This window comes from Stomoxys calcitrans, chromosome 5 (genome assembly GCF_963082655.1).
Source record: "Stomoxys calcitrans chromosome 5, idStoCalc2.1, whole genome shotgun sequence".
Lineage (NCBI taxonomy): Eukaryota > Metazoa > Arthropoda > Insecta > Diptera > Muscidae > Stomoxys > Stomoxys calcitrans.
In genome coordinates, this window is record NC_081556.1 from 120,958,974 (window position 1) to 120,986,870 (window position 27,897).

General features: G+C 37.6%; 1 protein-coding gene across 8 annotated transcripts; it reads left to right on the forward strand.

Moving 5' to 3' along the window:
• Positions 1-27,897, forward strand: LOC106088388 (zinc finger protein 135). 8 transcript variants are annotated; one of them, XR_001221432.2, is made up of 13 exons: positions 1-797; positions 7,996-8,126; positions 8,193-8,269; positions 8,395-8,613; positions 8,898-9,073; positions 9,247-9,349; positions 9,778-10,102; positions 10,200-10,364; positions 13,470-13,653; positions 13,720-13,892; positions 13,963-14,608; positions 18,596-19,214; positions 26,498-27,897. XR_001221432.2 is itself a non-coding variant. In XM_013253882.2 (12 exons), exons 1-12 carry the CDS (start codon positions 666-668, stop codon positions 18,869-18,871), a joined length of 2,586 nt encoding a protein of 861 aa, XP_013109336.2. In that variant the 5' UTR covers positions 1-665; the 3' UTR covers positions 18,872-19,040. The 8 variants fall into 8 exon arrangements, 4 of the variants coding, with proteins under 4 accessions (XP_013109336.2, XP_013109335.2, XP_013109337.2 ...); XM_013253882.2 differs by lacking the exon at positions 26,498-27,897 and having other exon boundaries at positions 18,617-19,040; XM_013253881.2 differs by lacking the exon at positions 26,498-27,897 and having other exon boundaries at positions 8,913-9,073; positions 18,596-19,040.

Sequence of the window (27,897 nt, forward strand, 5' to 3'; positions counted from 1 at the left end):
TAGAGTGATGGAATTGAGGAATTTTTTTCAATTGTGTTGATTTTTTTATATTCATATTATATATACATATATTGGTGGATATTTTAACCCAATTACAACAAAAAAGTGCAGTTTGAAAACACAAACAAATAATCTATTGAAAATTTTAAACAATTTTCGCAAATGCATCAAATAAAAAGTGAAAATACAAAACAACATCATCGATTTGATCAAAAAGAAGAACGTCGTAGTGGAAAAGAGTGAAAAAGTTACGAAAAAATAAAAATGGCGCCCGCGACGACGACGATGTCTTGACTTTCTTTTTTTCTGTTAAAATTTATAATTTCGCATTCGTTGTGGCCAATAAATTATCGAAATCGGAAGTTCTATTTGGAAAAGAATTGCCAAAAACAAATGTGAAAAACTAACTGAAGAAGAAAAGATTTACCCATTGAATTTGTGGAGAGGAGGCGAAACAACACACAAACGCTTCTTGTTGGGAGCACCACCATCATCATACACGACAACGACGACGACAAGAAGATAGGCCATTTCATTTGCTTGCCCACCACAACACAGAGTTTTTGTTCGTTTTTATTTTATTTTTTGATTAAGTTTTCATTCATACGTGTTTGTGCGTGTGTGGTTTTATTTGATTTATACGAACGGAGAAGGAGGCCTTGAGGATGTGTGCTGCTCAAAGTAATCCGACACAAAGTTTTGGTCCTTACACATGGGGTTTTGCTGCTGATAATACTCGAGCGGATTCCGTATTGGAGATATCGCCCAATATAAACTACACTGTCAGCAGTGAGTCTGTAAGTGCCACATATCCTTCAATTACACCAAAGAAAAGGAGTATTACATACCATCATATTTATGTTTTGTGTCTCTCCAAGACGACGACAACGACAACGATGTGTAATGATAATTGCAAGAACCACAATCAAAAAATCATTTTTCCCTTTTTTTTTTGGCCACAATACAAAACAAAAATGTAAATACAACACATAAAAAAAATACTTAACTTTATATGACTGTACTTGTGATAGTCGTGGTAGTTCTCGTTAGTCGTGGTCGTCGTCTCTTTTTATTACTGTTGTTGTTGTTGCTTTCTGTCGTGGCCGTCGTCTTCGTGGTTGTTGCTTGCCAGAGTGTGTGCGTTGTGTTGAAGTGTAGTTATTGTTGTTGCTGCTGTTGTCAGTGTTTTTTTTTTGTTCAGAGAAACACAGCTACACAGAGGCAAGCAAGCCCTCCAAACATTTTCTATCGTGCGAGTCACTAAATCTGCACTCAAGGAAGTGGAAAACAATCTCAGGCGATATCATTTTTTACTCTAATTAGTGTCTCGGTACGGGAGAAAACGTGCCACTTGGCGATATATACCCATGAGTGACTAAATAGGGACTAAAAAAAGTGTAAAATTCGATTATCAACGTCATTTATAAAAATAAATTTTTATTTGCCAAATGTTTTTTTTTTTACCTTTTAGAGCGAGGCTAATTTTTATTTCTCTTTCTAATTTATTTCTTTTCCAAATCAAGATTAATAATCGAAGATTTTATTTGCAATGATTTTCCCTGACTGGGATTTGAACAGCCAACCTTACGATTGTGAGGCGTATGCTATCCCTCTGTGCTACCGGCCTTTCTTCATTACAGAAGGCTAAGTTAACATACATTCTCTTGTTTGGGGTTTTTTGAGTTAGCGTCCAAAACAACAACAAAAAAATCTATTTTTAAATTTGTAGCAATAACAGTTGATTATGAGAAACTAATTAGCGAAACATGAATGATAGAATTCCGATAGTAATGTATTTTGTTGTTGTAAATCTTGAAATCTCTACAAACTATCATACAAAAGGACCTAAAAAGTGACTATTCTGGGAGGGAGTGAGAAAGTCACTTCCAAATGTTTGGAGGGAGCAATCAAGTAATCGGGCAACAGCAGAAGTTAACAACAATACCACGAACATTCAGTCAGTCAGGCAGGCAGGCAGTCAACTCTCGTATTGTAAGAAAGCGCGCGCGTGATGATGTATGCCTTTGTTGTTGCTTTTTCATTCTCTCCCCACCACATGCAATGTACATGATATGATTATGTAGTATGTTCTATTAGTTTAGTTTGTTTTAATAAAAGAGTGAGGAGAGCTCTGGGGTGTGGGGGCCTGTGGGTGTCTATTGGTGGTAGTTCGCGCCGTGCCACCAATATTATGACGCGACGCAATATCCAATGTGTTGATGCAATAACCACACAATAATTTTGTACTTTTGTGTTGTGTTATTTTGTTGATAAATACCACATACATTGATTTGCAGAATAGTAACATCTCACACACAACAAACGACGTATGTGTACTACATTATTCTCCTCGTTGTACGTACGCATTCATAAAAAAGCAGCAGCAGCAAACAACATTTGTGAAAAAGAGCGAATGAAAATATAAACAATATGCTTCTTCTTGTTTTGCGCGCCTTCTTTCGCTTCAAGAGGAAATTTGATTGGAGTGGTGGTCTCAGGATGTTTGTTGAATGAAAAAGGCGGGATCCTCTACTTTTGGGGTGTGATGCGTCGACAGCACATATGTTGCGTGTTAGGGTCAACCTCCAATCAACTAGATTTTTTTAATTTTAACAAAAAGATTGTAGAGGATGCAACTGTTCGGAAGAATATTTAGATCATGTTTGGTTTTTAAAGTTTTTTTAGGACACCGTTTCTCAAATCAGCATAGCCTCTCGGCGAGAACATTTGAAAATTCCTTTGGCGGTGTTGAAGTCTTAGCGAATAAAAAAAGTTGTTGCCCTTCGGTTTTGGCCTTTCGTACTGTACAAGACTCGTTGAAAATTTTTAGAAATATCCGCGGTCCAACTTGTAAATTTGTAATTTTTTTATATTGCCCACAATGTAAACGGTACTTCCTCTTTGCCTTCATCTTTTTGAGAAAGCTGGTAAAGTCAAGTGCGTTTTTGAATTAAAAATTCACGCTCTTCAGATATTTAAGGGCGTAGCTATTTGTGCTTCATCCATTGCCCTTATTTCAAGGATTTTAGTTTCATTGAGACTAGAGCTTCCAGTTCTTCATATTAAACCCAAAGCCATACCCATATAGTTGTTTTATTTGGCACCCTTACTATCTATTGCCAGGGGCATAGCACCTCTATTTGTTCCACTATAGTGCACAGTAGTTGTCACCAAAAAGCGGCTCAGACTAGACGCAATCCACACTGCCTGCAACAACAAATACTGTATCAATAATAATGTAGTGTCCCTGGATGCCTTACACTTCTTACAAAGTTTGGCTTTAGACACCGACTGAGTATTACAGTAAAAGCTGAGCTTCTTCTAATGACAGAAAACACCACTCAAGTCGGAAGTGAGAGTTCCAACCTTTGTGGTGCTCATATTCATCCAAGTGCTGCCGGCAAGTGGCTTTGAGGACCTTGCTTCTACTTCTGACCTTATCGAAAATCAAATCGCGAACGTTATTGCCATAGGTTATTTAAAGGCGTCACTTACTCGCCTTGTCATATCGAGAATCTCAGTATTTTAGCAAGAGCCCGTTCCTCTCGGCATTTCACTGAGACTCTTCTCTCGATATCGCTGATTGTTCGCGACTGGAATTGCAGCTACTCCATATGCTTTCCATCTCCATATGCATCCTACTGTCTGCAACCTGTGGTCGCGCCCGGTGGCTCTCGGCTGAGCTTCTCGTGATGACGACGAACACCAAAAAAATCGGAGCTAAGAAGTCAAACCTGTGTGGTACTCAAAGTCATCCTGTGCCGCGATTCGCTTTTTTCACTTTTTTAATCAGATACCGCACTTGCAAAGTTTTTAGATCTAGATGCTTAACAAAACTTAGCCAACGATTAATAGACGACCTTAACAAATATATCCAAAGTATAAGAGGGGTTAATGCCTTAACCCTCATGTAGTCATAAAATTCAAGAGCTGCCTGTTTTTTTTTTCCAGCAAAACAAATTTCTTTGCAATAAAATTCTCCCAAAGAGTCAGAAAGCGTTAACATAATCATTTCTCATTCCCACGGCAGCGGTTGTACGTACCGCAATGGCCCGTTGGAGTCTTTCATCGGTAAGGACTGTCGCCTCATCTACAACACACTGCTACAACAACATAATCATTTCTGATAAAACGAGGTTATTTTAAGAATTTGAACCAAAAGTTTTTTTTACTCATTGGACATATTTATCTATGCATCACGGTTTTCGATTACAGCTATTGAAGCTTCTATTCGATGGTAGTAAAACAAAAATGATATTTTTTATTGACCCCAAAAGTGATGTGACCGGCTTAACTGGAATCTCAAAGACAGGGATAATTCACTGACTTATTCGTACTAAAAGAGGACACTTTGAGTTCATGTTGGCAACATGTTATACACATTGCTTACGACCCTTTTATACCAAAAAAATCGACATTTAATACCTTAATTCTAATGTGGTCTTAATTAGGGGTATTGCTACGTAATACATGAAGATGAAAAATGCATGTCAAGTCAATGTCGGACCTTTGGTTAGGTTAGTTAAGTTGTCAGACATCCACGATGACTAGATTAAGATCCATTGTGATTCCTCATCTTCCCTCTTCCCCGTCCCATGAATTATTTGGATGCATTTCTCATTCGCCTTACTTCATTGCTCAACATGTGCGCTCAACATATTGAAGGGTGCGCGCTGTCTTCCTCCGTATAGGCCAAAATTATTATATTGGGTTCATAATCTACTTTCATATACATTTTATTTTATTTTGTCCTGATTCGTGGGTTGTTCTCTACTCTCATTTTTCGACTAGAAGATTGTGAGTCGCTTCCAAAGCTAGTACAATTTGTTTCATCTGATTTGTAACGTACACAAATTTATCAAATTTACCTTGTTAATAGCTCTGCTCTGTCTGAATTTCCCATCCCATTTTAGAGATGGGTCGTCTTCCTTCAAACTTTTCATCATTTTCATCATATTTCTTCGCCCAAATACTTTTTTTCATCCTACACAACTTCTGTGGTATAGGTTGTTATAACTTAGTGCATTTGTTTGTAACAAATGCACTCTTAATAAAAAAAAGATTGGGTGGGGGACCTACGTTGCCCAGCTGACTTAGACCATCTGACATTGATCATTCACAATAGCTCATATGCAACAAATTGTTGATATCTTAAGAGTTGTGTTTGTGTGCATATGCATTGTTGCAAATTGCAAATTTTTGCCCATGAACATTCCACTAAGGAACAGGGGCAAACTTCTCATATCGATGAGTGTAGTCCGATCCAAGTTTAAGCTTAATGATAAGGGGACTCATTTTTATAGCCGAGTCCGGACGGCGTAACGCAGTGCGACACCTTTTCTTGGGGAGAAGTTTTACATGGTATAGTACATGCCTAACCTCTGCGCTACGATGGCCATATGCATTGTTACTGTTGTTTAAGTCGGACTCGCCTATAAAAAACGTGTACGTGTACCCAAAAATTTTTGCAAATTTGCACAATTTCACGTATTTTATTTACCAGCAGAAGAGATCGGAAGAGTGTGTGAATTTTGAGAGTTTGTTAATTGAGAGCTTGCAAATTGCTACTGGAGGATTTTTTCCAGCATACATTTGCACATTTTTACTGGAAAGTACGTCAACAGACCTAACGTATGTGGTATAGGGAGGACACAATTGACCTAAGGTCCCGTAGCCAATAACTCGCCTTGTCATATCGAGTTTTATAGACACTCAGTATTTATGCAAGTGCCGGTGCCACGCAACCTCTCACCCAGACTCCACCCCATAATGCGGATTGTCCGCGATTGCAATGGCAGTTACCCCGTACACCTACGAAGCATTCCACTATCCGCAATCTGTCGACGCTCCTGGTAGCTCTCAGATGATCATCCATATTGTTTTGATGTTATTGTAGTAGGCAAAAGCAAATATGTGAATTTGAAGAGTTAGCGATCCTCGTTAAGCTGCTGTGGGCGAGGAAGCTCGTTTACATGCACAGGACCGATCGCTGCGAGAACGTGATGGCAATTGGTTATATAAGAGCGCCAATAACTCGCCTTATCATATCGAGTTTAATAGACAATCCGTATTTAAGCAAGAGCCGGTGCCACAATACCGAGACCCGCCACTTGATAATGCAGATTGTCCTCGACTGCAATCGCTTACTTACGAAGCATTCCGCTAACCGCAACCTGTGGACGCGCCCGGTAGCTCTCAGCTGAGTCTCTCATGATAGCGATAAACATCACACAGAGCTGAACTTTTAACGTTCCAACCTGAGTTGTGATCATAGTCTTCCCTTGCTGGGATTCTATGTCGTTCTGTGGGATATAGAGCAAATCCTTTCTGAGGAGAGTCTAATCAGTACTTCCGGCACCCACTCCCCTTTGTTGTTGTTAGCTAATTACACTACATGAATTACATTCCAACATGTCTCAGGTTCATTGTAATTTGTTTATTTTTTATTTTAATATCGATGTTACTTATTATTTACCCGATATTCCACTAAAATATGCTTCCTGCAAAAACTGCGAAATTACAAAAGCCTTTTGGTTTTTGGTACTTCTATTACTTATTTTTTTGGGGCGTAATTTTAAGAAATAATAAAAAAGATAATGTGATTACCCTGCTGTCTTTGACCATCTGACAGTGATCATTCACAATAAATCTATGCAGCAACTCTTTTTTGTGTTTTAAGTCAAACTCGCTTAAACATTACCCGAAGTCCATGAAGTGCCTTATAAAGTAAGAGATAAAGTAAGGCACAACGTATCTTAGGTCTCCGTGTACAGCGTATATCGTTTATTTTTGTTGCTGTAGCTACATTTACATGTGGAGGGAGCGATCCTTGTCAAACTCCTGTAGGCGAGCATGCTCGTTGCTGTCCAAAGGACCGATCACTGCGGTAACATGGTGGCCATTGGTTATTTAAAGGCGTCAATAACTCGCCTTGTCATATCGAGCATCATAGGCAGTCAGTATTTATGCAAGAGCCGATGTCGCCCGACCCTCTCACTGAGACTCCGCTCGATGCCGTTGCAGCTACTGCTTTTAACAATGTATATGGCAAAGTTTGCAAGATATAATGCAAAGAATGTATTTTTTTTAATTGTCTTTAATTTTTTTTTACCATTCACAATAGAGGTGCTTCTGCAAGTGGCCACACTTATTTGTGAAAAATATATCATGGCAATCCTAACAACACATGTTCTACATAAGCCTGCACTGGTAAAACAAAACTTCGTTGCCCTGGATAGATGTATATATTACTAAAATAAGTAAAAAACGGCTATTATTAGAAATCCCACGATACAAGCTTCAATAATGTATTGAAATTATTAAAATTGACTATAAAAATGGTAAAAAAAACTTCGCAAAACTAGAGCATTTTTGGGTCGACGTAAAGTGCCCTGGGATTCGCAAAAAAACACAAGAGTTGTTGTTGAGAAGCTCCTCTCCATCCTCAACGTTTGACTGTTTGGTGCGGTTTATAGTCCGGCGGGGTCGTTGGACGGCGCTACGTGCCACTCAAGCAACGAAACCATAGCTCCTTTTTACGGGGAAGTTTCCAGGACGTGTTATTTTTGGAAGAGGTGATCACAATTCGCCACCGAAATTTTGTGATTTATCATCTTGTGACTTCTTCCTTTGGGTTCAGGTGAAAGATAAGGTGTAAGCCAGTAGACCAGCTTCAATTCAAGACTTCAAAAGATAGAAGTAGTCAGGGTATCGAGAATATAGGACAGCCACTTTGCGATTTGGATATGGAATATTTCATGACAAGTGTATGGTCCTGCAAGCGTTTTGGCCATTTGGCTGCTGTTTTTTTTTTTTTCTTTATTAGCGGTATACCTTTCTAAAACTTAATTTGGACTTGATGTCCGTTTGGCTTTATTACCGATCACCCAAATATGAACAATTTGGCTTCAATTCATATATAAGACCTTTCAAAGCACAAATTATCTGTTATGAAACCATAGTAATGTCCTTTTTTTCTTCCTTGTTATATTTTAGATGCCATATTTATTATCAACTGATGGATCGTTAACTGTACAAAAAGATGTAAAAGGCGGCTTAGCTGGTAATAAAAGCGTCGTACGACGTATGGTCTTGGTCAATGATCCCTTTGCTACGGGTGGCCAAAGGTAAGTCTCAATGCGAAATAATCCCTCCTTTTTGGTTTCACAACAAATAATTAACTATTATTGCAGAGTTATAACCGGCGGAGGTTCAACAGTTGTCAAAAAGCCCGATCAACAAGTACTCAGTTTGAATTGTGACAAAAATTGTAAGTGCCCCACCGTGTGAGGAGGCCTCACTCACCACTAACCCACATTGCTGATCGTGTTTGTTTTAGAACGTTCGCTTTAAATGTTTTCCTTTCGTTATTGACTGTTGACTTATATTTTGCAGATCTGCTGGTCGATCAGACGGACCAATCACATCTTAGTAACGGCTTGGTTGACTCGAAAGCACAAACTATACTAACGTCTGCGGGTAAAACACATTTTAGCCCTATTGGTCCATTGCACCTAACGGCCGAGGAGTGCAATGAGATCCTAATGAAGCGTGCCTTGGCCGCTTCACATCCTCAGTCGATAACAGCGAATGATGGTCATACGACCTCAGCAAGTAAGGCTTAAACACAACTTTTTTGTTTTGTATTTTCTAAGTTGGTCTATTTGGTTGGTTATTTTCAAAGTCATCTGTTAGTATAGTTTTGATTACAAAAGAAGTCACGACCTACTTTTGGATTTGATCCTTTATGGGGTATTTTATAGTTTTGTATTATTTTTTTAATAATATTTAGTTTTATGGTATTTATTATTTTTTTATTGAATTTTCTTAATTACTTTAATTTTTTATGTTTGGTTATGTTAATTTGATTTTATTTTTTTGTTAATTTAAAATTATTGGCCATGCAATGTTAGGTGACATTCTGCCTGGTATTTCAGTGCAAGTTCAGAAAGTCATACAAGGTCTGGAAGATAATGATGAATCACAAGGTGACACACCGAATCTAAAATTGGAACCAGGTACATTGGAACTATCCCCGAAGACAGAATTACAAGAATCAATGCATTTTAGTGATGTAAGTTGGCGCTGACTATATATTTGTTGTTTCATTTATTTTTCACATAACATTTTGCATTATTTTTTCGTCTTTTGCTTTTGTGTGTTTATGTGGGAGTTCAATTGAAGACTAATTTGAAAATTTCCATTTTTATGACTTTTTTTGTGTGTTTCTTTTTTTCGATAATGTAGAACGATACCACAATTAAGAAGGAGCGCCCTTACAGTTGTGAGGAGTGCGGTAAATCATTTTTACTGAAACATCATTTAACCACTCATGCTAGAGTGCATACAGGTGAGTTATATCGCACCTTCTCTGCATCTCCCCTTGTATATTGAAATTCTCGTTCAAGAATCATAGGTTGAGTTACAAATAACTGAAGTAACAGAAACTTCCTAAACCTTAGCAGAAGAGAAGCTCTTATAAACACCTTCCAAACCCAATTTAATAAGACCTACTACTGAGCTTTCGTTTTGTTATTGTTGGCTACTTTTAAAAAAATGTTTCGGTTTTTTCGAATCTCTGTGTTTTATTTGAAATTTTTATATATTTTTTTTTGTTTTGTTTACTTTTTAGTATCGGTTATTTTTTTTTTGAAATTTAATGTTAAGCCTGAAAGCGTAGGTTTCCATATGCCATCAACCTTGCCCTATTCCTGTTGTTGTTCTAATATGCCCTGTATGGGGGTTTTTCCCTTTTCGAATTTCGTTTTTCTCTTTTAGGCGAGCGGCCTCACATCTGTACACACTGTGGCAAGAGTTTTGCCCACAAACACTGTCTTAACACACATTTACTGTTACACTCCACCGATCGTCCCTATCAGTGTACAGAGTGCAAGAAGAGTTTTACCCTGAAACATCATCTGTTGACACACTCACGTGTCCATACACGCGAACGGCCGTTTATATGTCAGGAATGCGGGCGTACGTTTCCTCTCAAGCGCCACTTGGTGACACACAGTAAATTCCATGCCGGCGAACGGCCGTACGTCTGCGATGAGTGTGGTGAAAGTTTTGCCCAAGAAAACCACCTTATTATGCATTCACGGTGAGCAATGATATTTTCAATTAGCATCCCCACACCTCATATTCGTTTGCGTATTGTTTTTTGTTATTTGCAAATTATTCTCCTCTATTTTTTTCAGTTTTCATGGCTCTGTGAATCCATTTGTTTGTCAAGATTGTGGTATAACATTTCCTCGTAAATTTCAATTGGTCAACCACTCTCGCATACACGGCAAAATACCACACTCATGTACGGTCTGTGGAAAGGAGTTCTTACAGAAGCGCACTCTGGTGGCACATATGCGGTAAGTTTAAATGAATATTGTTGGAGGTCGGCCAAGATAGGCTTTTTACCCTATATGTGGATGAGGGAGGTGTTAACGATATCATCGGTTTTGAAATCATTGACCATGACATTTATGGTTGTTGGCTCAATAATAAATGAAATTTAATGAAAATGTCTATATCTGTGGTTAGCATATCCGTCTATGATGCTGAACACCAGGGTTCGAATCCTGGCAAGACCTTCAAAAACTTTTAGCGCTTGTTATCCCCTCCTAATGCTGGCGACATTTGAGATGTACTATGCCATGTAAAAACTTCTTCTCAAAAGAGGTGTCACATTGCGGCACGCCGTTCGGACTCGTTTATAAAAAGGAGGTCCCTTATCATTGAGCTTAGACTTGAATCGGACCGCACTGTGAGAAGTTTGGTTAATGGAATGTTCATGGTCAAATTTGCATTTGAATATACTGACTACTTTCTAGTCAGAAAGTCCATCGATTTGCAATGGTCATCTCCACGTGGCAATATGCGCAGTAGCAGCTTATCTCCAATATTGCTTTGCTAGTGCCAGAAAGTGCATCCGCTTTGCAATTCAATAGCAATGGTCTACTTGGCAAAGCAGACGATATTGTGGACTTTATGAATCGGATGAGAATAAAAGTAACACCGATCCAGGAGATAAAGATGAGTAATACCTGCAGTTTGCATAGTAGTCAAGGGTACAATGTACTCAGTTCCATATACAAACTGTTTATGCTGTCAATGATTGTGCTATAATCGCTTTTTATATTGTGATGATCTCTTGATCAACATAATTTCAATCACGTATTATGGCATTAATTCCTAGACAATCATATAGAAGCATGGGTTTGACACAGCTCATTGATGGCTCCACGTTTTGCATGGTCAATGAGAATGCGCCCACCAACCTAAAATTTCATTGAGATCAGACCGCATACCGTTAATTTTATTGATTGAACGACCTACCTCAACGAACTTGCTCCTTATTTCGGTGCAAGAAATCTGAAGATATCTACCAACAAATCTCAAGCCACATTGTTCACTACGTACATGCATGCGGACCGTAGGTAGCTGAAAGTGATGGTCGTCAGAGTGAGAATATCGTCCATCAAGTGTCCCAAAATACTTGGTGTCTCATTTGACAGCTATTACAAATTCTAGAAAATAAAACACAAACCACTACTACAACAGCACAACTCGTCTGTAAAATTGCAATCGAGGATAAGTCTTTTGAGTTTAGAAAAACTTATCGCAATTTATGGATATCCGCCACAGAGACATGAATTTGGATAATCAGATAGATTTACTCCACCCTTTTCAGTGAGCATGGTCCCACCAGAATTATGGGTGATTTTGTTGTTGTTGTAGCCACATTTTCATATGGAGGTGGCGATCCTCGCCAAGCTCCAGTAGGTGAGCAAGCTCGTCCCGTTTTAAAGGATCGATCCCCTAGAGAACAGGTTGGTCATTGCTTATTTAAAGGCGCCAATAACCCCCCTTGTCATATCTGGCATCATAGGCACTCAGCATTTGTGGAAGCAGACCCTCTGTTCGATACCGCTGATTGTCCGCGACTGCCGTTGCAGCTACTCCGCATGCAGCATTCCACTATACGCAACCTGTGGACGGGAGCTCGCAGCTAAGCTTCCCGTGACAGCACTGGACACCACACAGATCGAACCTAATTGTTCCAATCTGTGTGATTCTTACAGCTATCCCGCGCCGTGATTATGGGTGATTGCAGTAGTTCATCAAACATTTCCATTGCATCACATGGCAGCCGGTTGTACGTAACGGATTGCTCCGATTCATCGGCAAGAACTGCCGCCTCAGTGTACAACACACTGTTACAACAATAACAGGAACAACCACAAGATCTGTTAAATGGCGTATCCTGTCAACCCATCATTTTAGTGGGATCAGACCATCCCCCCATAATTCCCTATTCGTCATCTGATTTCATAACCACAGAACACAGGACCTATCAAAGTAAGCAGATTGGAATAGCTTCAGACAGTACATTAGTCGCCGTCTTAGTGGTCCACCAGTGCAGTAGCAGCGACTCATCTGAAGATATGTTTGAGGCTGTTCAATTGTCAATTTATGGATGTACGAGTTGTCGAGTACCTAACCTAACTTAATCTGTGTTCGGACACTCTTTACTTAAGCGAGTTTGACTTAAACAACAGTTGCTATGCATGTGTTAAAAAACACATACACACACAGTTCGCATCAAATATTTTGCATATGAGCTATTGTGAATGATCCATGTTAAATATCAGCTGTGCATATATGTATATGTGACCATATATGTCACATACTTTGTTTTTCGTTGGATCCTCTTCAACCTACTTTAAAAGGCTCAATAATTTTTTTATTGTTATTTTACAAATAAAAATAGAGTCCATCAAGTTTCATATTACCTGCTATCAAAAAATAGCCACGTTGTTCATTACACGGACTGCGAAACTAAGTCGGCATCTGAATGCGACAGTCGATGGCGTAAAGATTTCGAACTCCATCTATTCCAAAATACTTTGTGTCGTATTTGATTGCCTATACAGGTCCTCATGCTATATCATTTTGTGACAAAGTTTAAAGTAGAAACGTGCTCCTCAAGTAGCGGGTTGGCAGCACATGAATTGCTGAAAAAGAAACTTTGTTTATTACATACATATATGACAATTGGCCGGTCAGTGGTAAACTGTGCAGCGCTAATGTGGATTCGCCGGTTTAAAGACATGCAGTGAAATAAAATTTGACGGAACCTAAGCTAACATTTATAAATGACGACGCAATATACTGCTACAACAACAACGAACATACTGATCTCGTTAGATTTTTGTTTCTAGTCAAATCTTATGTACTGCAGGTGCAGATGTACTCCAGAGAAAGGCTATACTGGATAGTTTACAGATCATGGGAAGCAGTTGTTGTGTACGTGGTATCGGCACCTTATTGTATTAAAATAATGCAGTCCACATTTAATTTTGTATTGTATTGTACAACGTTGACATTACTATTGTAATGTAATTTTGTAATATTTTCATAAACTTTGATGTTTTCTCTAAACTTGTTTTTTTTTTTATTTTATAAAATCTCAGCGTTCATACTGGTGATCAGCCATATCCTTGCATTAGTTGCGGGGAAGGTTTTATGACAAGACCCGATTTAAATCAACACATACGCACCATACATGGCGGTGTAAATCCGAATTCATCAAACACCGCCCCAGTGCCGTCCAATAATGCTGTCATAACATCCCAGCAGCAAACACAAACCATACAAGTAAGTTTGAATTTAAAACGAAAATGAATGATAAGGGAAATATTAAACAAAATCGTTTATTTTTAGCAAATACACCAAACCCAAGCCCAAACTACACACCAACAGCAGCAACAACAACAGCAGACGCACCAGGTGCAAAGTGGCCATCCACAAACCATAACTGTGGTTAGTAATCCCAACAATTCGGCATTGCTAACAGTAACCAATGATGCAAATAATCGACCACAATTTGTTTGCCGGTAAGTCTAAATCGATCAACACGATGTGGAAGTTGTTTGTCTTATCGTGACTTTGTTTTTTGTGTCTTAGGGAATGCGGAAGTGCCTTTAACAGTCGCGAAGCTTTAGCTCTTCACCTGCGTTTACATACTGGCGATAAAAGCCTTATGACAGATTTGTGTGCTTTAACCGCTGCCTTGCCCACACATCTCTTGAGCACGGGCAGTCTCAATCCTGGCACAGCCACTGTGGTGTCCGCAAATCCTAATATCATAGCCCAAAACCAAATGCCAGTTCAAATCATATCATCGACGGGTCAAGTTGTGTCACAGACAACATTGGTGCAGGCCGCCGCTACGACTCATCCCCAAAGTTTAGTTGCCACCATGCCCCTGCATCACCAACAGCAACAGCAGGCAGCGCAACAACATTTACAAAATGGCAATCCCGCAGGCCATCCCCAACAGCAGCAACAACCACAACAGCAACAACCGCAGCAGCAACAACAGCAGCAGCAACAAACACCCACCAAACCAAAAGCCCACTTCTGTGCCAGTTGCGGCAAAGGTTTTGCTGCCAAACATGGCCTCATGCAACACAATCGCCGCCATCCGAATGGCGGTTGCACCGTACGCACCCATGTCTGTGAGTGTGGCAAAGCATTCTTCCAGAAGAATCATCTAATGCTACATCAGCGTCAACATTTGGAAACAAAACCACCCATTTCCCAGCAACAGGTGTGTTGAACCTCTCACTCCTCACAATCATTCTCTCAAACAAAACAAACAAACTCTCTTTGAACATGAGATCAAATCTTTCCAAATAAATCAATGGTTGTAGTTGTGCAACGTAAGTGTTGAAGTTATCAAACAATTTTTGTCTCTCTCTCTCTATAATATATACATAAATATTTTATTTTGATTATTCACATAACTCTTTATATGAATTATGATGATCAATTCTCTGATTGGTACCACTTTCCGTAATTATGATTTTCGTACATTTCGTTGCGTTTACTTTCGTTACATTTCGTTTCGTTTCGTTAATAGTCGGTTCTTCCTTTTGTTTTTTCGTTACACAAATTCACACAATTCCCAATCCTTTTTCCCCAATAGACTCATGTTATGTTATCATATATATATGAAAACGAAATGCATTTTAGTTCAATTAAATATTTGTTATCCATAAACTGGAATTCCTCCTTTGAACGAATTTTATCTGGGAAAAATAATCATTTGGTGTTGGTTTAGTTTCATTTTATTGAAAGTTATTGATATCCATTTACTTTTGTTTTATATGTATATGTTTGGGTATAGCTTTTTCGAAACACACTCTCACACAACTTGGAAACAAAAATACACTCACACTCAATTTATATCCATGTAACATTAAGGGCTATTACATTTTTTTCAAATCTTTAAAACTTCTTGAATGATATATTAAAAAAATACATTCGTGTTCAAAGTTTCCTATATATAAATGATAGGCACTTTATCGCAGTTGAAAACGCCAAACTATGAAGGGCAGTAAAACCCGAATGATCAACTAAGTGCAGTAGCGCCTATTGGCGCCAATCTGCTATATATACGTATGTCCTCGTGCCTCTTTCACTTGAAATGGTTAAGTGGTTATTCTTAAACCTGAGAATTTTGGTGAATCCTCTCCAATCAACTTTAAAGGATATACAAATATAAATGGGAAAGGTCGTTTATATGGCAGGAAGACGATCGTATGTTTCCTTTTAACCGCCTCTTGATGATACGCAGTAAATTCCATGCCCCCGTGTTGCCGTACGTCTGCGATGAGTGTGGTGAACGTTTTACCCAAATAAATCGCCTTATTATGCATTCACGGTGAGCATACGAGTTATTGTGAATGAATGGTCAATGTCAGCTGAACATAAATATCATATATATGGCTTCACAACTCTCTTTTCACAATAGTGGAATCGATATCAAGGTATCAACAAAAGAAGAAATGTCTTCACATACTCCTTTTATTTTGTTGGATACTCTTCAACCAACATTAATAGGCATGAAATTAAAGTATTTTTTGTTTTGTTTCGTTGGTCTTTACGGGTAGCGCCATAGGTAAGTCCATAGAAAGACTTTGCTTTTTACTTTTATTGTTCCCGATGTCTGGAAAAAGGACTTTTGTCTTCGTGCCTCTTTCACTTGAATTTCCAAAGCGGTTATTCTTAAACCTGAAAAAACAAAAGCAACGATATTTCAAGTATATCTCTTTATTTATGCCTTTTATATACAACTCTAGATTTAAAACTGCAGACGTTTATCAGTGGAGTCAGGTATACTTAGGTTAGGTTTGAATCCAATTATCTATCCACCTCGAAAAATGAATACGCCCAAATGCTAAGAAACATGTTGATATATTGTGGGTACTATGACAGAAAGGTAGAAAAAGCCACAGGTCACACAACAGAGGCGTTTTATCGCCACTCCTTTGGGTGGCCACCATAAATAACCCATTGATCCTACTACGCAGACGGTGTTATAATACTTCTTAGGAGAAGAGATCGCAATCAGCTATGCAGACAGGCAAAATGGGCCTTGGAGATGGCATACGACTGGCCTTGAAATAGGGGTCTGAATGTTAACCCAGAGAAGGCTAACGTCTTCCTGTTCCCTAGTAATACGAAGGTGGGTCAATTTGACGCTCCACACGAATTCGATACCCGGCAAGGTCAAATACTTAGGAGTGAAATTGAACTGCAAGGGTCGCATTCACGACGATTGGTAGGAAATGGGGCATGAATCCGAGGGTTTACCTGCTCTACAGGAGCATGATTCGACCAATACTAACTTACGTCTCAGTAGTCTGGTGGATTGTGATACAGAAAAAGTGTCGTATAAGGGCAATACAACAGGTTTAAAGAACATGTTGTCTTGACAATAGCTGGGCGATGATAACCACCACTCCTACAAAGGTACTTGGTGCTATTCAAGACACAAAAACATACTGCCTAAGTATAAGGCAGCCAATGCGGCTATGAGAGAAGAGACGATGGGAGAGTGGATAGAATATAGAAGCAGATCATACCATTGTGGGATAATTGAGGCGACGATAGGAGACTTGGATGGATGGGGAGAGATTTCAGAGCGGCTGCGAGACAATAGTGCCAGTGGCACGGCGCCAATATCTCGCCTTGTCATATCGAGCATCATAGGCACTCAGTATTAAAGCAAGAGTCGTTGCCGCCCGGCCTCTCACTGAGACTCTCCACTCGATATCGGTAATGTTCTTGACAGCAGTTGCAGCTATTAAGTAAGGAGCATTTCACTATCCGCAACCTGCGGACGATCCGCGGTAGCTCTCAGCTCTCAGCTCTCAAATTTCCAGCATGTATGCTGCTCATAGTTATACCTTGCCGGACTTCGTTTGCGAACATTATTAAGGACAGTTAAATGGCCATCAGGACTGTAACAGCCGGGATGGTAAGGTCGCGTATGATTTTTGAGTGTAAGAAGGAGTTTAACGCCTCCTTGGAGGATGGTACGATACACTTCGTTTGAGCGCCGTGCCAAAGCGGAGTAAAAGGACAGATGATTTAGCAATGAAGGCCAGAGGAGTGCCACCAGTAAAATAAGTGAACGCAAAGTCTCTCACGACGATGCAGTATATCCTATGTCATTGCCTGGCTTTGGCGGCTAACAGACTACACAATACAAAACTAGATTTGTGAAATGATAATCGTACTCTACCGTCCGCTTCAAGCCTCTGTAGCTTTTTTTTTTTATATGAAGGGTTTAATATTGTATAAATTTAGAACAGTTTGGTTATTCAGACTTTGTTTTTCATTTGTAGCAGTGATCAACAAAATCTACCTTTAAATGCTTGCAAAGTCATTAAAAAAGTCTAGGGAAAAGGACAATCAGAAAAGAGAGAAGACATGTACCTATAGCAACTGTTTTCATTTATACATAGACCATTCACAATAGAGTCTATGTAGCATAGCTATGTAGCATAATGAACAGTGTAAACGGTGTTTGAGTATATCTTTAAATGTTCGTCAAGTTATTAAAAAAAGTAGTGGCAATGTACAATCAGAAAAGAGAGATGACTTGTTCTAATAACAGCTGTTTTCATATATACATATGTCATTCACAATAATACTTATTTAGCATAGCTTTTGTGAAAACAAGAGAGCTAAGATTTTAGTTTACATCAACAAATATGGCAAATTCCCACTTTGCTCTCTTATTTATTTTAACATTACATAAGCTGCAAGTTGAAATTTGCCATTCATATAAATGTTTTAACTGGAGAAATAACAAAAACCCTTAACCACTCCTTATAAACACAACATGAAAAACTCACTCTGGTGTAGGTGATATTCAAGAAGAATCAACACTACTGTCTGCAGCGGGACAAATGAACCAAAAAGCAACACCTTATATAAATTTGCACACAACAACACAACCACTAATTTTTTTAAACTCCTTTTTCTTTTCATTTTTTATAAACATCATCTATCTATAAACTTTATTTGTCTGTCTTTTTCTACATTTTGGATTATCTTTTCTTCATTTTGGATTACTTTTTCCTTTTTTTTTTTGTTAATATTAACGTTCATCTCCTTTCTGTTGTTTGTTCTCTATATTAAAAAAAAATTCTCTTCTTTATCTCAAAATTCTTTTCATTTTCACATGAATTTATTAATTTTGTCTTGTGCGCATAAGACTTGTTGACTACAACAATACAAGCAGCTTGATTTTCTTCTTCGGCAGGATCCCAATGTCGTGCAACAGCAGCAGCAGCAGCAACAACAGCAGCAACAACAACAACAGCAACAGGCACAACAACAATTAGCCCAACAACAACAGCAGCAGCATCAACAGAATTCTCAACAACAACAAATGAGCACCCGAGAAGTTATGATTGGCAATCAGGCGGTTCATGTGCAAGTATTACAGGGTACAAATACAGCACAAGTTATAAAATATGAAATAAATATACCCCAAGAGAATCAAGCCATGGAATAAAAGGACAAAGGAGCAGCAGCAGAAACCTAGATAAGTGTTATGGTGGTATATATGGAGGAGCAAGAAGCAAAATACACTTTCAGCACTAGCAACACTTCGCCCCTTAAATCGGGGGACGACAATGGATCAAGTTCACTACTACTTAATAATAAATACTGCAAAAATACCACCATTACCACCATCACAAACTCCCTGCTTTTACCATTGCCACCCACCAACGTTGCCACTTACCCTTTTGACATGTGGAAGAAAGCATTTACCAAACCCAGAGTTATGGCGAGTTACCCTGGCCTCATTTCTATTGGGCAATGGAGGGAATGATTTCAAGGAGTTTTCGCAAACGGTAAGAATTGTTGCAAATATCTGCCTTGAAAACTAACATTGGCTGTTAATGCAAAAACACTACTTAACGGTTATTCCTTGTCCGTCGTTGTTCTCTTGCCCCATTTGCCTTTGCCTTCGCCTCCGCCCCTGCCCATTGCTAACGGCACTTGAATATTGTTTTTTTTTTATATATAAATTTTCACAAAGTGAGAGTTTTGTTTTTTACAAACATAAATCTTCACCCAACCCTCCCTGCAAAAAAAAAAACGAAAATTCTGTAAACATATTTGACGTCGTTGTTGTTGTTTTGTCTTTATACATACATATATATATATTTTTTTTTGTTTTATTATACCTATAAATAATATTTCTTTTTTAAAAGTTTATTGACACATATTTTTTACAAATCTTACAGTAAAAAAAACCAATACAAATTAAACAAAAACGTCGTCCCATCTAGTTTTTACATTTACTTTTATTATCCTCTTTTTAGTTTTATGATTTTTTTTTTAATTTTAAAGAAAAAATATTTTTGTAAGTAGAAGTTAAAATTTCATAATTTAGATATATGCAAAAACACACACAGTTTTCTCCTTTGTTAATTTTAGATTTTCTCTAACCCCCCCTTTGATAAGTTTTTTTTTATTAGTTTGTATATAGTTATATTTTACAAAAAAAGAAAAGGAAACAAAGAAAACAAACATTGAAACATTGGTAAAGATTTGTGTGAAGTGTTTTATTAAACAACAAAAAAAAAGAAAGAAACAAATCAAATCTCTCTCCTTATCCCCTCCGCCGCCACACAATACGAGAGCAACACACAGATATATATAGGAGTTGTAAAAAATAAAAGAAACTTCAATATTTATTATATAGTGATTAGAGGAAAAAACAAAAACAAGCAAAATATTGAAAATAAAAACATTTTTGTTTTTTGCAAACACATGAAAAATGGGAAAAAATATACAAATCGTACACAAACACATAAAAACATATTAGAGCAAAAAACAGTTAAAATTACACTGCAATCAAAAGCTCACACACACACATATATATAAACGCCAGATATTCTTCAAACGGAGTGTGAAAGGATTTCACTGCTAGCTATATATTTGAAGGAAGTACATTGTTTATAAGGCTTTGCAAAGATTTTTGTGCTAAAATGTTGAATGTTGGAAAGGATGAGAAGTTTAGTTTGAAATTTGTAAAATGTTCAGTACGATGGAAGGAAATTGCTAATAATAATATTAATATGTAAATTATTTGTTAAATAACGAATGAATGAAGAATTTTCCATTTTTTTGTTATACTCGCCACCATGGAATGAAATGACATTGTAATATTCACCAATATTGATTTGCCAGCCTGAAAAAAAATTTTTTCCAACGAAAATCCCATTAAGATAGCGGTGAGATATCACAAAATTTATTGAGTGCCGTGCGATTCAAGTTATAACTCGAAAACTATGAACTGTTTTTAGCCTAGACCTAACAGCCGAACAGCAGGGCGACACCACTAAGTAATGAAGTTTTCTATGGGTGAAATATCCACAAAGATTAAAATGCAAATTTCCTCATGAACAGTGCATTAGGGAACAGGAGCAAACTTCTCACATATTAATGAGTGCTGTTTGATTTAAGTTTAAGCTAAATGATAAGGAATCTACTTTTTTTTATAGCAGTGCAACACCACTTTGAGGAGAAGTTTTTATATGACATAGTACCTCATATATGTCGCCATCATTAGGAGAGGATTAACACAACTGAATTTTTTGTATGATGTTCTCGCCAGGATACGAACCCATGCGTTTAGCGTCATAGGCGGACATATTAACCTCTGACTTACTTTGGCCTCTATCCCCAAAGATCCAGTTTTCTCTAATATAAGGTTGTCACTTGCGAAAACATAAAGTGTATAGGCCCCATGAACATTATTACGATTGTCAAAATCTGCCTATTGTGAATGTTAAAAAATTTCAATAACACTTTCTCTGACAAAACGCAGCGTATTACATTCTTTTTATATCCACCACCGTAGGATAGGGGGTATATTCATTTAGTCATTCCGTTTGCAGCATATCGAAATATCAATTTCCGATCCTACAAAGTATATATATTTCGAATCGTCGTAAAATTCTAAGACGATTTAACGATGTCCGTGTGCCTGTCCGTCCGTCTGTTGTAATCACTCTAAAGCCTTCAAAAATTGAGATATTGCGCTGAAATTTGGCACAGATACGTCTTTTTGATGCACGCTGGTTCTTGAGCGCGCCAATTCTGTCCATATTTGGATATAGCTGCTATATAGACCGATTTTCCAATAAAGGGTCTAATGCTTATAAAAACTTTATTTTTCATCTGATTTTGCTGAAATTTGAAACTGTGAGTAGTTTAAAGCTTCCCGGCAACTGACCCAAATATGGTTTAGATCGGACTATATTTAGATATAGCTATCATATACACCGATCTTTCGATAAAGGGTCTGAAGACCATAAAAGTTTATTTATTTATTTACAGTGGGTTATTTTAAGCCTCCCGACATCTGACATAAATATGGATTAGATTGGTCCAAATTTACATATAGCTGTCATATAGACCAATCTCACGATAAAGGGTCTGAAGCCCATAAAAGCTTTATTTATTACCCGATTTCGCTGAAATATCCGATCTTAATATGGTTCAGATCGGTTTATAATTGGATATGTCTGTTAAAAAGGCCAATATTTTGTTCTACAAAATTGAATAGTGACATATATTGGACCACTCAATGTCCGTGCCGAATTTGGTTGTTTAAGTTAACCAATTTTCACCGGATTGTGACGAAATGGGATTAACATATATACCCGAGGTGGTGGGTATCCAAAGTTCTTGTTTTCTTTCTATTTCACATCTGTTTGAAATATTTCAATTTTGTATATTGTTGATTCAATGTGAATATGAATGTGAACAAATGGACATTGCAAACAAGTAAAAAAACGTAAATAATGATTAAAATTAAAAAAATTCTATATAAGATGATTGCCTGGAGTAACCTTGTTAAGTGAATCGTGACAAAGAGTTAGCGTGGGTGTGACCTCCCAATGTAGACTTTCAGTGTAAAGGAGCAGGCATGGCAACTTATGTCAGCAAATAAGTATCGCGTACAAAGTTTTCTAAACTAGAACTAGGAATTCAAAGCCGTGGCTAGATGTCTTTTAGCTGTTATGTAGGAAAAGCAATTAAGCTATACGCTTGAAACTTGTACTGGTGTACAACGTCTGGGATGGTTAATAGGTCATATTATGTGTGTTCGTGTTCTCAAAAATAGTTACGGAAATCGTTCCCGTACTTTATTTGCCAGTAGAAGAGAGTGCGTGAGAGCAAGCTAAATTTTGAGCATTTGGCAATTGAAAGCTTGCAAATTTCTACTGGAGGGTTTTCCAGCATAAGATTGCACCATCGAACAGCTGTTTAATTTAAATAAATAGCAAAAGAGACTAAAGGCTAATCTAATTCTAATAATAATAATTCTAATCTCCTGAAAATTTTTACTGGAAAAGTACCCGAACAGGCCTATTAATTCATATTTGGATTTCCCCAACTTTTCACCTATCAATGAGTGCTGTCCGATACAAGTTCAAGTTCAATGTTTAGGGTCCTTGCAGATCGGCACAATACTTCAAAAGTGTCGCCAGCACTAGGATGAAGGGGTAACCAACTCTGAAAAGTTTGCTTTCGAGTCGCGAGTCTCCCCTCTTACTTAAAGGAATATCAATGTCTGTTATCCAATTCTAGTCTTTAGCTAAATGCTTTCTATAACGAGTCCGAACGGCATGTCTCTGAGAGGCAAATCATTGTGGAGAATACCTAACAAATATCACCAACATTAGCGAGGGGATAAATTATCAAATGATCCGGCAGGATTGTTGTTGTTGTGGCCACTTATTTGCAGGTGGAGTTGGCTATTCTCGTCAAGCTTCCACAAGGTCGTTCCGGTCCATAGAACAAATCACTACAGCGGTTGCATGACCATTGGTTATTTGATTTGATTTGTTTTGCTCTAAATTTGGTATGTGAAGTAAAGCGCATGGTCTGGTGAACATGAAAACCATGAGCTCTTTAATATCAGTTTTAGCTATATTTGTACTTCGTGAATTGTGACTTGTTAGATGCGTTAGGCCGAGGTCATTCTCAATTGCTTTGTTTTTCGCAGTTACCATCAATGCTTAACCATCATGATCTTTTTGGGTTGCTGATATTGCTAGATCCTTGGCTTTGACTTCCGGGCCCGCTCACCCCTAAGTTTTGTTCTCGTAGAGAAAACACTTCTCTTTTACGGTGACAATTCTGATAAAAGGTTGTTGTTGTAGCCACATTTGCACGCGATCTTTGGCGATCCTTGTCAAGCTCTTATAGGCGAGCAAGCTCGTTCCGGTCTATACGACCGATCGCCGTGGAACCATGATGGCCATTGGTTATTTAAACGCGCCAATAACTCGCCTTGTCGTATCGAGCAACATAGGCACTTAGTATTTAAGCAAGAACCGGTGTCACCCGCCCTCTCACTGAAACTCTTCGCTCGATATCGCTGCTTGTCTGCGACTGCCGTCGCAACTACTCCGCATGAAGCATTCCACTATCCGCAACCTGTGGACGCGCCCGGTAGCTCGCAGCTAAGCTTCTCGTGATAACGAAGAAGACCACACAGATTGAATTTCAAAGTTCCAGTCTGTGTGATGCTCATAGTTATCCGTGCCGGGAGCCATCATGGCCTTTTTGGGATGCTGATATTGGTAGATACTACGGGCCCTCCCATGGTTGATAAAAATGTCAGATTTAAGGGTTGTTTTAAGATCCGGGGCCTTCCCCAAATACTTGGTGCTACAATAGGATATCGGATATGTTTTCTACTTTTGAATACCTTTCATCGGAGTCCCATATTGTCGTGATTGATCTTTATATATTTGGGGAGTTTTGGGGATGGGGCGGCCCCCTTAGGCAACCCATCTAAAATTGGGTACCAAATTTTTGTTTTAGAGTCTATACGAACCAGATAAACAAACACAAATTGATTTTTATACATAAGATCTGCTGGAATTTTATCCTCAAAGAAAATTTCCCTAATAGGTCGATTATGGATTGCAACACAACTTCAGTTGAGTTGCCAACGGGCAAATTTGTTATTAAAATTTCATTCTGTTTGTAACACCTCGAAATATGCGTCTAAAAACCCCATAAAGTATATATATTCTTGATCGTCATGATATTTTTAGTCAATCTAGCCATGTCTGTCCGCCCGTCCGTCTGTCTGTCGAAAGCACGCTTGCTTTCGAAGGAGTAAAGCTTGAAATTACTAGTGTAGGACGGTTGGGATTGTGACTTCTTCAGCTTTAAGAGGGCACAATTCTCATCCGATTTGGCTGAAATTTTGCATGGGGTATTTCGTTATGACTTCCAGCAACTGGGCTTAGTATGGCGTAGATCGGTACATAACCTGATATAGCTGTCATATAAACCGATCTTGGACTTTGATTTTTTGAGCCACTAGGGGGCGCAATTCTCATCCGATTTGGCTGAAATTTTGCATGAGGTGTTTTGTTATGACTTTCAACAACTGTGCAAATCGGTACATAACCTGATATAGCTGTCATACAAACCGATCTAGGATCTTGACTTCTTGAGCCTCTAGAGGGCGTAGTTATTAGTTGGCTGAAATTTTGTACAACGGCTTCTACCATGACATTCAACATACATGTGATACGTGTGTCGTCCGAATCGATCTATAGCTTGATAAAGCTCCCATATAAACCGAGCTTCTTGAGCCCCTATAGGGCACAATTCTTATCCGATTTGGCTGAAATTTTGCACATTGACTTCTACTATGATCTTCAACATCCAATTCATTTATGGTATGAATCGGACTATAACTTGATATAGCTCCAATAGCATACCAGTTCATTATTCTTTGTTTACCTAAAAAGAGATATTATTATTATCTTTTGGCAACGCAACCATAGTCGAGTTGCCATCCATAATCGACCCCTAAGTTTTTTTTTTTTTGTGAAAATTTCACAGAATTTCTGTCTAGGGAAAATTTTACGAAAAAGAAGAACTCGACAAATGCTATCCATGGTGGAGGGCATATAAGATTTGGCCCGGCCGAACTTGGCACGCTCTTACTTGTTATTTCGTGATTTTAACTGCTGGCAAGGCAACCCCAGTTGAATTGCCATCCATTATTGACCCCTTAATTTTTTTTTTTTTAATATATCACCGAATTTTTGTCTAGAAAAAATTTTTCGAAAAAGAAGAACTCAACAAATATAATCAATGGTGGAGGGTATATAAGACTTGACCCGGCCGAACTTGGGACGCTCTTACTTTTTACTTCATGATTTTATCTTTTGGCAACACAACCATAGTCGAGTTGCCGTCGATAAACGATCCCTTTTGTTTTGAAAATTTCACCGAATGTTTGTCTAGATAAAATTTTTCAAAAAAGAACTCGACAAATACTATCCATGGTGGAGGGTATACAAGATTCGGCACGGCTGAACTAAGCACTTACTTACTTGTTATTTCATGATTTTACCTTTTGGCAATGCAACCATAGTCGAGTTGCCATCCATAATCGACCCCTACGTTTTTTTTGATATTTCACCGAATTTTTGTCTAGGGAAAATTTTACGAAAAAGAATTGTGGAGGGTATATAAGATTCGGCCCGGCTGAATTAAGCACTTACTTACTTGTTATTTCATGATTTTATCTTTTGGCAACGCAACCATATTCGAGTTGCCATTCATAATCGACACCTAAGTTTTTTTTTTGGAAAATTTCATTGAAATTGTGTCTTCAGAAAAAATTTTCCTGAAATTTTGTATATGAGTAGCATTTCGTATTTGAGGAAATGTTTTTGGTTGAATTTAATGTGATTGTACTTTTTTATTTTTTGAACTTGAAACCAAGTCTCCTATTTACTTTACTTTAATTGGCTATGACAGAATATTTGTTCCACTAGCCGAACGTAGCATAGCGTTCCAAGCGCCTCAGTCTTCTGCGCTCATTCTAAAATCTCTGACACCAAGTTTCGAGATGTTTCCCACCACTTGATCTTTCCATCGGGCTAATGGTCTTCCTGGTTTGCGTATACCACCGTGTTTGCCTTCAAAAGACTTCTTTGCTGGAGTTTCTTCATCCATTCTGACAACATGACCTAGCCTAACCAAGTCTCCAATTGGATCCCCTTAGCTTCGATGTCTCAGTATGTTTTGTTAAACTTGAATTAATCTTTTTGTGTTTTTTACTCTTGCCTCATCATTTTAGATTTTTGTACAAAGTTTTTCCAAATAGCCTATGAAGCAACTTCCTTCTCAAAGCCATTTGCGCTAGCCGAAAGTGTAATTTGTTGAATTGTTTAAGGCCATCACAACTTTTAGTTATATCGCAGCATAATTATTTTTTAATGTTATATTATTTATAAATATATAAATATTAAACATATACATTGTAAATTTTAGCTCTAAACTGATAAAAAGTAAAAACCCACAACAAAACACAATTTGAATTATTTTCCAATTAGGCTTCTTCTAATGGTCCCTCTCTGATATAATTCGATTTTTACATTTTTTATTTATATATATATTTTTTTTAAGAAAAACAAAAATTAAATCTTATATGTGCATTGGCGTATACATTTTCAAATTCTTCCCTAGATTTTTTTGAAAAATTAAAAAATAAATATAAAAAAAAACATTTACAAAAAAAAAATGCAGTGATGTGTTGGTCGCATCTAAAACTACCACCTCTCTTTTAAGCTTCATCAGAGTTATGTAAAAAGAAGAAAAGAAAAGTATACATACTTATAGAAAGTAAATAAAAAGTAAACACAGTGTAAAAAAAAAACATGAATAATTTGCAATTCTAATTTGTAAAAATTAAATCACACCTACGCATAGACACGGTCACATATATGTATTGCATTGATGTCATTAGCATATATATACATATAGAAAGACAAGACATTTTGGTTGGCCTACCAACTCCAGCTACACCCCCAACCCCACCACCTCAACACAATCACTCAACTTTTAGGAAAGTCGAAAAACACCTTCAATTTATTTCAGCTCAATTTTAAAGATTTTTAGCCACACATTTATTGACCACAACAACAATTTGCATTTCAATGAAGCCTAACGTTTTTTAGTTTCCGTTTCCGTTGACTTTTTTCTCTTGAACCATTAGATGGTAAAATCTTTGATCTTGTATTTCAACCTTAAAAATGAATCACTTTGAAAATGTGTACAATTAGTTTTCGTTTCCCCTACTACACCTCTTTTGCCCCCCTAAATATACTTCTTTTCTTTTTTTTCCCCCTTTGGGTAATCAAGGAGAAGAAACGTTTTTAGATTTTGAAATCAACGTTTCTTTCTCAAAACGTAAAAAAAGTATGAAAACATATACATGTCTTTTAAAAAGAACAAACACATACACACAGGTACTAAAACAACACGAAGTTTAAGATTTAAAATAAAAACAAACAAAAAACAAAACTTAGTTTTACAACAAAACAAAATGTTATACATATTTATATATATATATCTATTATATATAATTACCGAAGTAAACAACAAAAAAAAGAGATAAAAGAAAAGAATTAAGTTTTAAATAACACATCTGAGACACAGTCAGTCATTGAGAAAGAAAAAAAAAACAAAAAATATAAA

What these genes read in the sequence shown, in the direction of transcription:
- LOC106088388 (XM_013253881.2), top strand. Translation starts at nt 666, where the DNA reads ATGTGTGCTGCTCAAAGTAATCCGACACAAAGTTTTGGTCCTTACACA. An exon ending in ACTCTGGTGGCACATATGCG is followed by an intron (nt 10,365 to 13,469) that starts GTAAGTTTAAAT and finishes ATAAAATCTCAG; the next exon opens with CGTTCATACTGGTGATCAGC. An exon ending in AGCAAACACAAACCATACAA is followed by an intron (nt 13,654 to 13,719) that starts GTAAGTTTGAAT and finishes GTTTATTTTTAG; the next exon opens with CAAATACACCAAACCCAAGC.